Raw genomic sequence first — 12662 nt, 5'->3', positions numbered from 1 at the left:
ATCATTATTCCACATAAGACCTCCAGAACAGCACAGTATTAACCATGATGATCTGTGATAGCGTTCTGTATAGAGGGGTGTAGCTAAGGTTGTTCCGATACATGGCAAATATGGTAAATATTGTGTCCTATTGCTTGGATAATAAACACGTGACTCTGGGTGACAAGACAAGGCTGTTTGTTTCCCAACATCAGGACTGTTTTCCTCAAGAAATGAAGTCTGCTTCTTGTTTTATTAGCTTGCCATGATACTTCTGAATCGGAGTATCGTGATAATGTTGTCATGACAACCCTACAGTATGCATCTCTAGTTTTGGTTGTACCTGTCCTGTATGTAGTACTGTGTGTTCAGGTCATTGATGAGCAGTGGGTTTCGGAGATTGGCGTAGCTCACTGCCTTGTCCAGCGGGAATCCTACAAATTCAAATGCAACACCAACTGTTAGCAAATCCTATGTGCAAACTTCGCCAGGGGCAAGAATGGGACACATTAATGAAGACAGACAAGTGAAAGTAATTTAAATGAATGCAGTCCAGTGGGCAAACATTGTTCAACTGGGTTTCTCCAACATTTTGCTAAAATCAATGGTAGCAAATTTAGTCACATTAGTCAAAACAGGCTGTTGTGGTGTCAGACAGAATTACTCAAGCTGGGTTGAAGACGAGTAATGCTGACACAGCGTGGTACGAGAACGGCCGTCTGTGTGTGTGTGTGTGTGTGTGTGTGTGATGTAGTAGCATGTGACTGTGTTTAAATATGTGTAATCACTTTTTGGACTTTAGAATAATGGGTGGGGTAATTAAGTTGAATACAGTGCTTTCATCAGCGAACAGAGTTGGTGTGTGTGTTCCACCTTTGGAGTGGAAGGAGACGAGGCAGTCACACAGGGGCCATTTGTCCACGGGCTCGTTGAGAATGACGTCCTCGGGGAAGATGACCACAGTGATGTACTCAAACCTGCACAGCCGCTCCAGGATCTGGGTCATGGGCTTAGACTTGGACTTCTTCATCATGGAACAGATCCCCACCACGATCTGTCGCTCCGGGGGCTGAGAGGGAGGGAGGGAGATCACTTCAATAAGTTAGGCTACTTTATCTATTGACGACAGTCTTGTGTAGCTTTACAACTAGTCAACCAACTAGTCAATGAAATGGATCAACAGTTGTCACAAAAGTGCTTTACAGTTGAGTAGTCTCATGCAGTCTTCTATAGCCATGACATCATTTTACAAGTTGTTTAAAGGCACAGTCAATCTGTAAACTTCTGACCCACTGGAATTGTGATACAGTGAATTATAAGTGAAATAATCTGTCTGTAAACAATTGTTGGAAAAATGACTTGTGTCATGCACAAAGTAGATGTCCTAACCAACTTGCCAAAACTATAGTTTGTAAACAAGAAATTTGCAGAGTGGTTGAAAATTAGTTTTAAATGACTCCAACCTAAGTTTATGTAAACTTCTGACTTCAACTGTACTAGTAATGGAGGTTACCATATCAGGGCCAGTTGTCTAATGTCCTTTCATGCGGGTGATTCATATGTGACATCATGAGGCCTGATGTAATCTTGTGTTGTCTCACCGAGTCCGCGTCCTCGTCGTCCTCGTACAGCTCCATGTCTGTCCTCATGTTGCAGCCGTCGTAGTCCTCCAGACCCTCGCTCTCATCGTCCTCGCAGCCCACGAAGAATCTGGGAGCGGCGCGCTGGCTCTCGCCTGGGCTGGCGGGCTCTGACATCACAATCCCCGGCAGCAGCCCTCAGCGTCCCGCCGCGCCATCGCACACCAACACACCGCCGGGGAGGGCCGCCGATGAAGGCGCACAGGGCCTACTAGGAGCTGATCGGCTGGTGACTCAAGTCTCGTGGTGGGCTAAACTGCTCAGTGGGGTGTATTGGGGTGGGGTGTATTGGGTTGGGGGTGGTAGGGGGTTGGGTGAGGAAGGGAAGGGGATACAAGAGCTGGTCCTGGGGCAGGGGGCATGTGTTGAGGGTTAAGTTGTAATAGGTGTGTGACAGACTATGTTAGTAGTAGTGGTGATGGTGTTTCTGGGGTGGGGTTGATGAGGCCTCATTCTTTACTCAGCGGTTAAAGATCTCATGTTTCAGGCCTGGGGCTGGGCTCCTTGTGTGGCCTCAGGACTAGTAGGGGAAGATCCAACTATAATGGAACCACAGCCCATTCCTCTATGCTTGTCCAAGATCGACAGAGTCTAGAAATAAAACAGAGATTATAGAGGATATTCAATAGCAGGTACCCCAGGGGTATGCGCAATGCTGTCAGGGGTACACCAAATAAAAATGTGATTCACATGTAAAAAAATACAAAATACAAAAATAAATAAAAAAGTTGAAATAAAAAAACAAATAATAATTCACATTTTCAAACAGTCCATTTAGTAAGGCCTGCATCCATAGAGACACAAACCAGCTTTACTGGTAGTACTGCTACTACTAGCAGTACCACACCTGCACCTGTCGACGACACAAGTTGTTCTGCTTCCACGAGCACATCCAATGCTAACATCAGTAATTCTACATGTGTCAGCCCAGCTAGCATGGACACTGACAGTTGTGAATCTGATGCAGCCGAAGAGCTACTGCCCCCTTACCAGGGAAAGCACCGAACAGACAGGGACGTTGGACGATCGAAGAGGCACAAATATGATGAGAACTACATTGATTGGGGTTCACTTATTTTGAGAGTAGTGCCTTTCCTCAGCCACAGTGTGTTACAGTATATGTGCAAAAGAACTATCTCACAACTCGATGAAACCGTCACTCCTGCGCAGACATTTAGAAACAAAACATGGTGCAAGCAGTTGCTCCCGACGCCACTTGGGTACACTGCAGCATCCACCGAGAGACTCTTGCTGCCAAGGGAATGTCTGACAGCTTGAAAGACGTTTTGGACACTACAGTGAAAATGGTTAACTTTGTTAAAGCAAGGACCCTGAACTCTAGTGTATTTTCTGCATTATGCAATGATATGGGCAGCGACCATGTAACGCTTTTACAACATACAGAAGTGCGCTGGTTTTCAAGGGGCAAAGTATTGACACGTTTTTTTTGAATTGAGAAGTTTTTACTGACCATAAGTTTCACTTGTCTGACAGGTTGCATAATGACGAGTTTCTCACACGACTGGCCTACATGGGTGATGTTTTTTCTCGCCTAAATGATCTGAATCTAGGATTACAGGGACTCTCCACAACTATATTCAATGATTAAGAAGTTGGAGCTCTTCTTTGCCTTGGCAAAACACGCTGTTAAGACACTGATGCCCTTTGCAACCACGTACCTATGTGAGAGTGGATTCTCGGCCCTCACTAGCATGAAAACGAAAAACAGGCACAGACTTTGTGTGGAAAATGATTTAAGACTGAGACTCACCGATAGAACCCAACATTGCAGAGTTATGAGCATCCATTCAAGCACACCCTTCTCATTAACCTGTGGTGAGTTACTAACGATCTTCGATGAACAAATAAGGTTTTATATGTAAGATGGTTAAATAAAGACCAAAATGTATTATTATTATTATTTGTGCCCTGGTCCTATAAGAGCTGTCACTTCCCACGAACCGGGTTGTGACAAAAACTCACTCATTCTTATGTTTAATAAATGTATCGTATAGTGTGCGTGTGGTAGGCTTACAATGATGGCAAAAAACATTTGAGAGTGTGCTGACCCTGGTGCTAGAGGGGGTGCGCAGCTGAAGGTTGAATGTTTGAAGGGGTACGGGACTATAAAAACTTTGGGAACCACTGGCCCATAGGATTCCAATCAGCTTCCATATTACGATGGGGGAGCTAGAGGCCCAGTTCCATACTGATAATTGCTCTGTAAAACTGGACACTGCGTCCGACGCCCCAGAGTGTGACCAAGCTCATCTGTTAAGAGCACACAGCCATGGCATGAGGGAGCATTGAGTCACCCCAAAACACTAAATGTTACACTGCCTGCCCTGACATCAGAAAAACCCTGCAACCAGGGGTTGGAAAACCTCAGGAAGAACATGTCTGTTGTATGTGTTGTGTGGAAGATTTGACATCAGCGCTGAACTGTGGTTGCAGGTTGGTGTCCCATGACAGAGCAGCACTGGCCTACATCGCCGATTACTAAGCTCTCGGTTAGCTGTTACCACTCATTACAACCTGCCATTTCATACAGAACTTTGGAAGACAGTCCTCTCTTGTAGAGACAATATCCAGCCAGTTGATTCCCATCAGGAGATCTGTTATTCACAGACTGTTACTAATATTCTGTGCCTGACTGAGTATTATAGAATAGCCTAGGCAGGCTACTTCAAAAAATGTGTCGCCTAATTACTGCACAAAAGCATCTTACATGCCTGGACATGTAAAAAAAAAAACCTAGGGAAGAAAATGGAGAAGCCTAAAACGTGATTACCTACAATATAGGCACTAGGTAGGGGTAGAGGAGGAACTGAAGGGGAGTGTGTAGGACCAGTCAAGTCTAATTACTCTACCTACTTGAACAATGCTGCATTAAAATCACATCATAGAGAGGCAGAAATGTCAACACAAAATCCTGTACTTGCCAGCACTGACTAAATGAAAGCTAGGCACAAACAGAACACTGCTGTTTGATATCTGCCCCCAACTCCCATACAAAGCTCAATTCTGCTGACTGTGGGAAAGTAGCAAAGTCCATGGTACATTGGCCATCATTACTAATGGTAGGCTAGATGCCGTTACAGTGACTATTAGCCTAGACACTGTAGGGCTGTCATGAAAAAGCTCAAAGGACAATGTTAACTATCCATGTGAGTAATGGCACAGTTTGGCATACAGCGGCAGGGCACTTATAGACCACAATACATCTCACATCCAATTCTAACCACCCACCACATATATGTTTTAGTTTAGGCTACGTTCTCCAACAGAGCTCATTCAAAAATTGCCTAATCATATAGGCTAGAATCTAACTGAAAAATCATAATGAGAGTTGATTCATCTTCACAAATGTTCAATCTGCACAACAAAGTAAGCCCGTTAAGCCCTACAAGCTGAGAGGTGACGTACCGTTAGAATGATTTCTTTCTATTAACGATCTCTCACACACCAGTCTTGATCTGTCAACAATGGAGGACAGTCAGTAAAACATGGCATCAAATAGTATTATATTAAAACCCAGGTAAACATAAGGAAAATCCCTTTTGCGTCTTGGCATGCAGTTTATTTAAAGTAAACTCTTTCCCTGGTTAACTTAAGGGGATTACCCAGGGCTTTGGAGCTGGGGTTTAAACTCCTCTATTACACCTGTTCCCTCAGGGCTGCAAGGGTTGCATAGGGTGAGAGCTATTAGTTTCTCTTGAGCCATTAGGCTACACTGGCTAACAGTAAGACTCATATCAGACAAACTTACAAATAGGTTTTATGTACCTGTGCGGTGCATCCAATGAATGGACAGGTAGATGCTGTCCAATACAGTTGACATTTTAAAACAAAATAATCTTTGCTAATTTAGATTTAGGTTGTTCCATATCAATGTCAGGTATCCAAAGAATGTACCAATTCACTAGCTAAATATAAAAACAATCTGATGTTGCTGACTTGATGGCTGCACAGAACACTAGTCCTATAAACAGTATGCCAAATTCTAACCCATGATGTACTCTTAAGGAGCCTATCGTTACCCCTAGAGGTCCAAGGACCTTATATGTTATTTTCAGAGATAGGCTGTTTTGGCTGTCAGAGCCAGTCTATCACTCCATCTAAACTTGAATCAATTGTCACTTGCGATACAGTTCTAGAAACATAAAGCCCTCTACGTTCATATCAGATCAATTATTTCACAAATGCAAAATACACTCACTGTTTCAATCGGCTTTATCATTTGCAGCTAATAGTATTTTTCAGTACGTTTCTGGCTGCCTTCGTTACACACAGGTGTTCTGAGCATTCTAAATGTTAATTATCACAGGTGGTCCCTCTGTCTTCCATATTCACCCAGTGTAACATGGAGATATGGCCGTGTGGGAACACTACCTCCCCCCCAAAAATCTTACGTTTTATTATAAATATATATTTTTTAAATTTACTCCCCCATACAGAAGACACCTTCGTCCAATGACTTATGTGCAATGGAACTGAGAGTCATGATCAAATTCATGATACAAAAACATTTACATATTGTCTTTTTTGTGTGTAATGAATGTCTATTGAAGCATAACATAAATAAACAATTACATCCAGATGTAAATATTTGTTATTAATATAATGAATTCCGCATACTATTTATAGGGCTAAGTGAACACTCACAATTCCATCCTACATTGACGAGAGAGTTGTAAACAGATGCACGCAGCGGTCTTTCATCAAACCAATGTTATATCTTGCGAGATGTTGATTGTCCTACTCTTTTAAAGCCCTGATATGTCGTTGTGTCAACATGAGGGTTGAACCTCGGCCCTCTTATCCACAGAGCAGGGAGAGAAGACTTAATTTGTTGTCGGCTTCAAAACCATGATCAAATCTAGCTAGTGTGAAGAAATCAGCAAGCTAGGTTAGATTAGCTAGCTACGTTAGCTATTTTATCCGAACACCTCTTATAATACTAGCTATAGTTAACTACCTAGGCTATCTTAAATAACAGAGCAATCAATAATAATAAATAACATTATTGGCATCATAGCTAGATAGCTAAACACATAACAGTAACGTTAGCTAGCTACGTTTGCAAACCAGGCTGTACTAGCTAGTACTGGTAACGCTGGCTAGCTATGTAATCAAGTCTGTATTCGTGCCATTTTTGTATGTAATCAATGCACCCCATGATTCAGCTAGCTAGTACTGTAGTCATTATACCATAAATATAACTGTCGATGATAATTAAGCGACCAGTTACTTACAAAGTGGCTAGATCGTTTTGTTGACGTCTTTTCGCTTCTTTCCCCCTTGACAGCTTTCAAGCGATATCTCACTTCTTCTTCGGTGAGGTTAACAGCGGTTGGCATCCAATAAATGTTTTATTATCGCCACCTACTACTACTACTTCTTCTTCGGTGGAGATTATCGGCGGTTGGCATCCAACGTTGTGGTGCATTACAGCCACCTACTGTACTGGAGTGTGAGCCAGAGAGAAACTAAATCCTACCTGCCAGCCCCGTTGCTCCTAGAAAATAGAAAATATTTGAGACTATATCTAATAATGTTCTACTCAATATACTCTTTAAACTAATTTCCTGTATCCCCTTCTCCCTCATATTAGATATCAGCCTCTCTCTTTCCCTCTGATACTGCCCACAATGTAGCAATACATGCTTCACGGTCTCTGTTTTCTGGCAATAATCACACTTTCCTGTTGGATGCTTTCCCATCACATTTACGTCTTATTTAACATTTACGTCCCACCCTTAATCTTGTAAAAATAGCCTCCTCTCTTCTGTCCCTTCCTGCCGTCCTCCCCTCCCCTTTCCTCTGTACTTGAAATGCCTGCCCTTAGTATCTCTATTCCACTGCTCCTGCCATCTCTGCACCATCACTGTCCATATCAGTCTTTTTGCCTCTGCCTTGCTCATTGAAACTACAACATCCCCACTTCTTAGTGCTTGTTTAGCCAGTACATCAACTGCCTCGTTCCCCTCCACCCCACATGGGCTGGGACCCAAGTAAATCTTATCTGTATACGCATCTGTCTAATCCTGCAATGGGTTTGTAGCACCTCATAAAGCAGGTCTTGCCTGCTGCGTGGTCTAAAGGACTGGAGACTCATTAACACTGCACATGAATCAGAGCAAATAACTACTCTTTCTGGCTTGACTTCCTCCACCCACTGCAAGACCAACAGTATGGCCATCAATATTGCCGTATATACAGCCATAGGATCTGTAATACGTTTCCTGACTTCTTCTTCTTACACTTTCCCACCACTCTCTCAATGTGTTCTGCCCAGGTGTCAAAGTATACCCCAAGGAACCTGAAGGCCCCCACCCTCTCCAAGTTTCTCCCATACAACCTCAAGCAGCTGCCACCACCACCTCAATTCTCTGACTTACATTCCATCCCTGCAATACAGTTGATAACCATCACTACAGATGCTAAAAATCCAATCTTACTGGAACATATATCACTTGTTGGCCTATCCCTCTGTACTGGTACAGATCTACTACTCACACCACTCCTCTCAGGATCCCTCCCCTTGACTCGTCTTCCTCTACTTTCTTCACTGCCTCAGCATACTACAACTTCTGCACTACTCTAACGCTGGAAAACTCAACCTGCCTCTCTCACACGGGACATTTCTGAACCCCAGCCCCATGGGCACCCCTACAATTAACACATACCACTACTTTTCCCAATGCTTCACATTCCTTTGTCTCATGCCCTTCTGCACACTCCTTACACCTAGGAACCTCCCTCCTACACACTGCTGCCACATGCCCATAAGCTTGACACCTGTAACAACGTAATATATTCGGCACAAAAGCTTGTACGGGATAACATATATCCATCCTAAAATCACTTTGTCGGGCAAAGACGGAACATTAAAACTCAAAAAGGACAGACAACGACTCTTCTGTTTCACTACTCACGCCACTGTCTGCGTCACACCAAACGACGAGCATCACAAACACCTGGAATCTTCCCCTTCAGTTGGTCTACTTTCAAATTTACCCCTAGCCCAGTAATCACTCCTCTCAATGGCACCCTTTCCTTGAGAGCAAAACAATTCTTGTCCCCATTTGTTTAACGGGGAGCGCCTGCTCCCTCTAACCAGCAGAAACTAACAATTACCACAAAACCACTTCTGGATACCTTCACCAATTCCACAGCAATCAACTGTTTTCATCCACTCTGAAACCACAAATGGGTCAGACAAAAGGTCCACTTTTTCAGAAAAATGTCACTCCTACTGTCACAGACTCGTCTTTATCCTGACCCTCGGTGCAAGCCTCGGGCTCCGAGAAATGAACCACACCTACCACCTCTGATACTTTGCCCTCATTCACTTCCATTTCTCCTCCTGTCTTCGATCCGGTGTACAGCTGACTTTGCTTCTACCATTCTTCTTTAACAAATCATTTAAATTTTATGGGCAATTTTTAACCAACTCAAGCTCACCCTCTTCCTACCTCTCTCTCTTTGACCTCCTCTGCCTCTCTTTTTCCTTCCGCCACCTACTGTGCTGGAATGTACTATCAATCATGATCTGCCCAATTCTGTACTATCATGAAAATAAAATTCAAAACCAAATAAATCCCTAACTTCTACCACACCCACACCCTCCCCCTCCCCCAAAAAACCCTCCCCAACCCCATTAAACTTGATCTATATCATCCTGAAACACTCCAACCTTAGGATTGTTCAGAATGTCAACAGTAACATCTGTTACCCACATTATCTCTTTTGCCTTCTCCACAATAACCTTCAACCTAGCATTTGTGCTTTCCACAACCCGAGGCGTATTGACAACTTTAACAATAAAAGCTATGAAGTTAACTTTATTCATTATCAATGTCCTTTGACACCACACATTCATGAGCACAAGATTTCTAAACAGGCCTCAAAACCATGCCAGGACCACTAGATGCACCAGCCCCAACAATAGGTCAATTTACTACAGGTACATCCATGTAAGCTCCATCAGTCCGCACTGTAGTTTTACCAATCTGTTTTACGGCCTCTGCATATGATACATCACAACTGATCCTAGATCAAATCTAATTTTATTTGTCACATGCGCCGACAACAGGTGTAGACCTTACAGTGAAATGCTTACTTACAAGCCCTTAACCAATGATGCAGTTTTGAGAAAATACCTAAAAATAAAAAAAATAAAAAAGAGAGGTAAGAATAACAAATAATTAAAGAGCAACAGTAAATAACAATAGTGGGGCTATATACAGGGGGTACAGGTACCGAGTCAATGTGTCAATGTGCGGGGGCACCGGTGCCGAGATAATTGAGATAATTATGTACATGCAGGTAGGGTTGTTAAAGTGGCTATGCATAGATAATAACAGAGTAATAGCAGCGTGGGGGGGGGGGTGCAAATAGTCAGGGTAGCCATTTGATTAGCTGTTCAGGAGTCTTATGGCTTGGGGGTAGAAGCTGTTTAGAAGCCTCTTGGACCAAGACTTGGCGCTCCGGTACCGCTTGCCATGCGGTAGTAGAGAGAACAGTCTATGACTAGGGTGGCTGGAGTCTTTGACAATTTTAGGGCCTTCCTCTGACACCGCCTGGTATAGAGGTCCTGGATGGCAGGAAGCTTGGCCCCGGTGACGTACTGGGCCGTACGCACTACCCTCTGTAGTGCCTTGCGGTCGGAGGCCGAGCAGTTGCCATACCAGGCAGTGATGCAACCCCGCAGGATGCTCTCGATGGTGCAGCTGTAAAATCTTTTTCAGGATCTGAGAACCCGCGCCAAAGGGGGATTAGGTTTTGTCGTGCCCTCTTCACGACTGTCTTGGTGTGCTTGGACCATGTTAGTTTGTTGTTGATGTGGACGCCAAGAAACTTGAAGCTCTCAAACTGCTCACTACAGCCCCGTCGATGAGAATTGGGGTGTGCTCGGTCCTCTTTTTCCTGTAGTCCACAAGCATCTCCTTTGTCTTGATCACATTGAGGGAGAGGTTGTTGTCCTTGCACCACATGGTCAGGTCTCTGACCTCCTCCCTATAATCTGTATCATCGTTGTTGGTGATCAGGCCTACCACTGTTGTGTCATCAACCTGGCCGTGCAGTCATGAGTGAACAGGGAGTACAGGAGGGGACTGAGCACACACCTGTGAGGGGCCCCCGTGTTGATGATCAATGTGTCGGATTTGTTGTTACCTACACTTACCACTTGGGGGCGGCCCGTCAGGAAGTCCAGGATCCAGTTGCAGAGGGAGGTGTTTAGTCCCAGGGTCCTTAGCTTAGTGATGAGCTTTGAGGGCACTATGGTGTTGAACGCTGAGCTGTAGTCAAGGAATAGCATTCTCACATAGGTGTTCCTTTTGTCCAGGTGGGAAAGGGCAGTGTGGAGTGCAATAGAGATGGCATCATCTGTGGATCTGTTGGTGCGGTATGCAAATTGGAGTGGGTCTAGGGTTTCTGGGATAATGGTGTTGATGTGAGCCATGACCAGCCTTTCAAAGCACTTCATGGCTACAGACGTGAATGCTACGGGTCGGTAGTCATTTAGGCAGATAACCTTAGTGTTCTTGGGCACAGGGACTATGGTGGTTTCATTGAAACATGTTGGTATTACAGACACAGACAGGGAGAGGTTGAAAATGTCAGTGAAGACACTTGCCAGTTGGTCAGCGCATGCTCGGAGTACACGTCCTGGTAATCCGTCTGGCCCAGCGGCCTTGTGAATGTTTACCTGTTTAAAGGTCTTACTCACATCGGCTGCAGAGAGCATGATTACACAGTCATTCGGAACAGCTGATGTTCTCATGCATGTTTCAGCATTACTTGCCTCGAAGCGAGCATAGAAGTTATTTAGCTCGTCTGTTAGGCTCATGTCACTGGGCAGATCTCTGACCTCTCTAGCCTCTCTCTGTATTTGGCATTCACCCAATGCTGCATTGTGTTCTTCCCCACAATTACAGCACTTAAGCTTCACATTGCTTCTACATTCACCGTAATCATGTGCCCCTCCACACTTGGCAATATTTTCTTTCCTTTATACTGAGCAGCTACATGTCCCATTCTTTGGCATTTAAAACACATCAGTGCATATGGGACAAATTCTCTAACATTGAAACCAAGGAATCCTATCTGTAATTTTCCCGGCAAGACTTTCTCAAACCTCGCCATCACTGATAAAGTTTCACTTATTTTACCCTCTTTCCTACTGATCAACCTTTTGGTCTCAATCACTCTGCCCCCCTTCACATTTTCTTTAATATCATCTGTGGACATAGAAATTGAGACCCCAGTTATGGCTCCCCTAAATCTAGCATAAGCACCAAGGACATTGCATTTAATCTTCTTCCCATTGAGATTTTCCATTTTCAAAATCTTCGCTTGTTGAGCCTGGCTACCACACAATATTAACAATCTACCATTTCCAATAAATCAAGCTAATTTCACTTCACCTACCTCTTTCTCTACGGCATTAGTTAGTCGGATAGGGTGTAAGTGAGGCCCTGTGGTCTCATCAAACACTATCAGCACTTTCCACTCCAACACATTACTCTTGCTTCCTACCTTGTCCCTCTTTATGCTTTCTTTACTAAAAGCTCCACTGCTTTTTGTATTATGATCTCTCTTCTTCCTATGTCTTTCCACTACCGACAATTCCGGTCCTTGACCCTCATGCCCCCGCTCCATACTAGAGATAGACCGATTATGATTTTTCAACGCCGATACCAATACCGATTATTGGAGGACCAGAAAAGCCGATACCGATTAATCGGCCAATTTTTTTATTTGTAATAATGACAATTACAACAATACTGAATGAACACTTATTTTAACTTAATATAATACATCAATAAAATCAATTTAGCCTAAAATAAATAATGAAATATGTTCAATTTGGTTTAAATAATGCAGAAACAAAGTGTTGGAGAAGAAAGTAAAAGTGCAATATGTGCCATGTAAAAAAGCTAACGTTTAAGTTTGTTGCTTTGTCAACGGTGGCTCAAGGAAGCAGGAGAGGCAGAGTCAAGCGCAGGAGACAGAAAATCTGTGAACACACTTTTA

General features: G+C 43.6%; 1 protein-coding gene across 7 annotated transcripts in view; it reads right to left on the bottom strand.

Moving 5' to 3' along the window:
• Positions 1-7001, bottom strand: part of ppip5k1a (diphosphoinositol pentakisphosphate kinase 1a) — a 46856-nt gene extending 39855 nt beyond the window's left edge. For 3 of the 7 annotated variants that reach the window (XM_029768027.1, XM_029768028.1, XM_029768030.1), the window contains exons 1-4: positions 6875-7000; positions 1581-2210; positions 853-1048; positions 323-413 (exon numbers count right to left, since the gene is read on the bottom strand). In XM_029768027.1, the coding sequence (XP_029623887.1) occupies positions 323-413; positions 853-1048; positions 1581-1736 (443 nt within the window). In that variant the 5' untranslated portion in view covers positions 1737-2210; positions 6875-7000. Of the gene's footprint in view, positions 1-322; positions 414-852; positions 1049-1580; positions 2211-5045; positions 5096-6874 lie in introns of all 7 variants that reach the window. The other 4 variants (XM_029768026.1, XM_029768025.1, XM_029768031.1 and 1 more) reach the window with 4 other exon arrangements.
• Positions 7002-12662: the final 5661 nt, after the last annotated feature.

This window comes from Salmo trutta, chromosome 12, assembly GCF_901001165.1.
Source record: "Salmo trutta chromosome 12, fSalTru1.1, whole genome shotgun sequence".
NCBI lineage: Eukaryota > Metazoa > Chordata > Actinopteri > Salmoniformes > Salmonidae > Salmo > Salmo trutta.
This window is presented reverse-complemented; position numbering and strand designations above follow the sequence as displayed.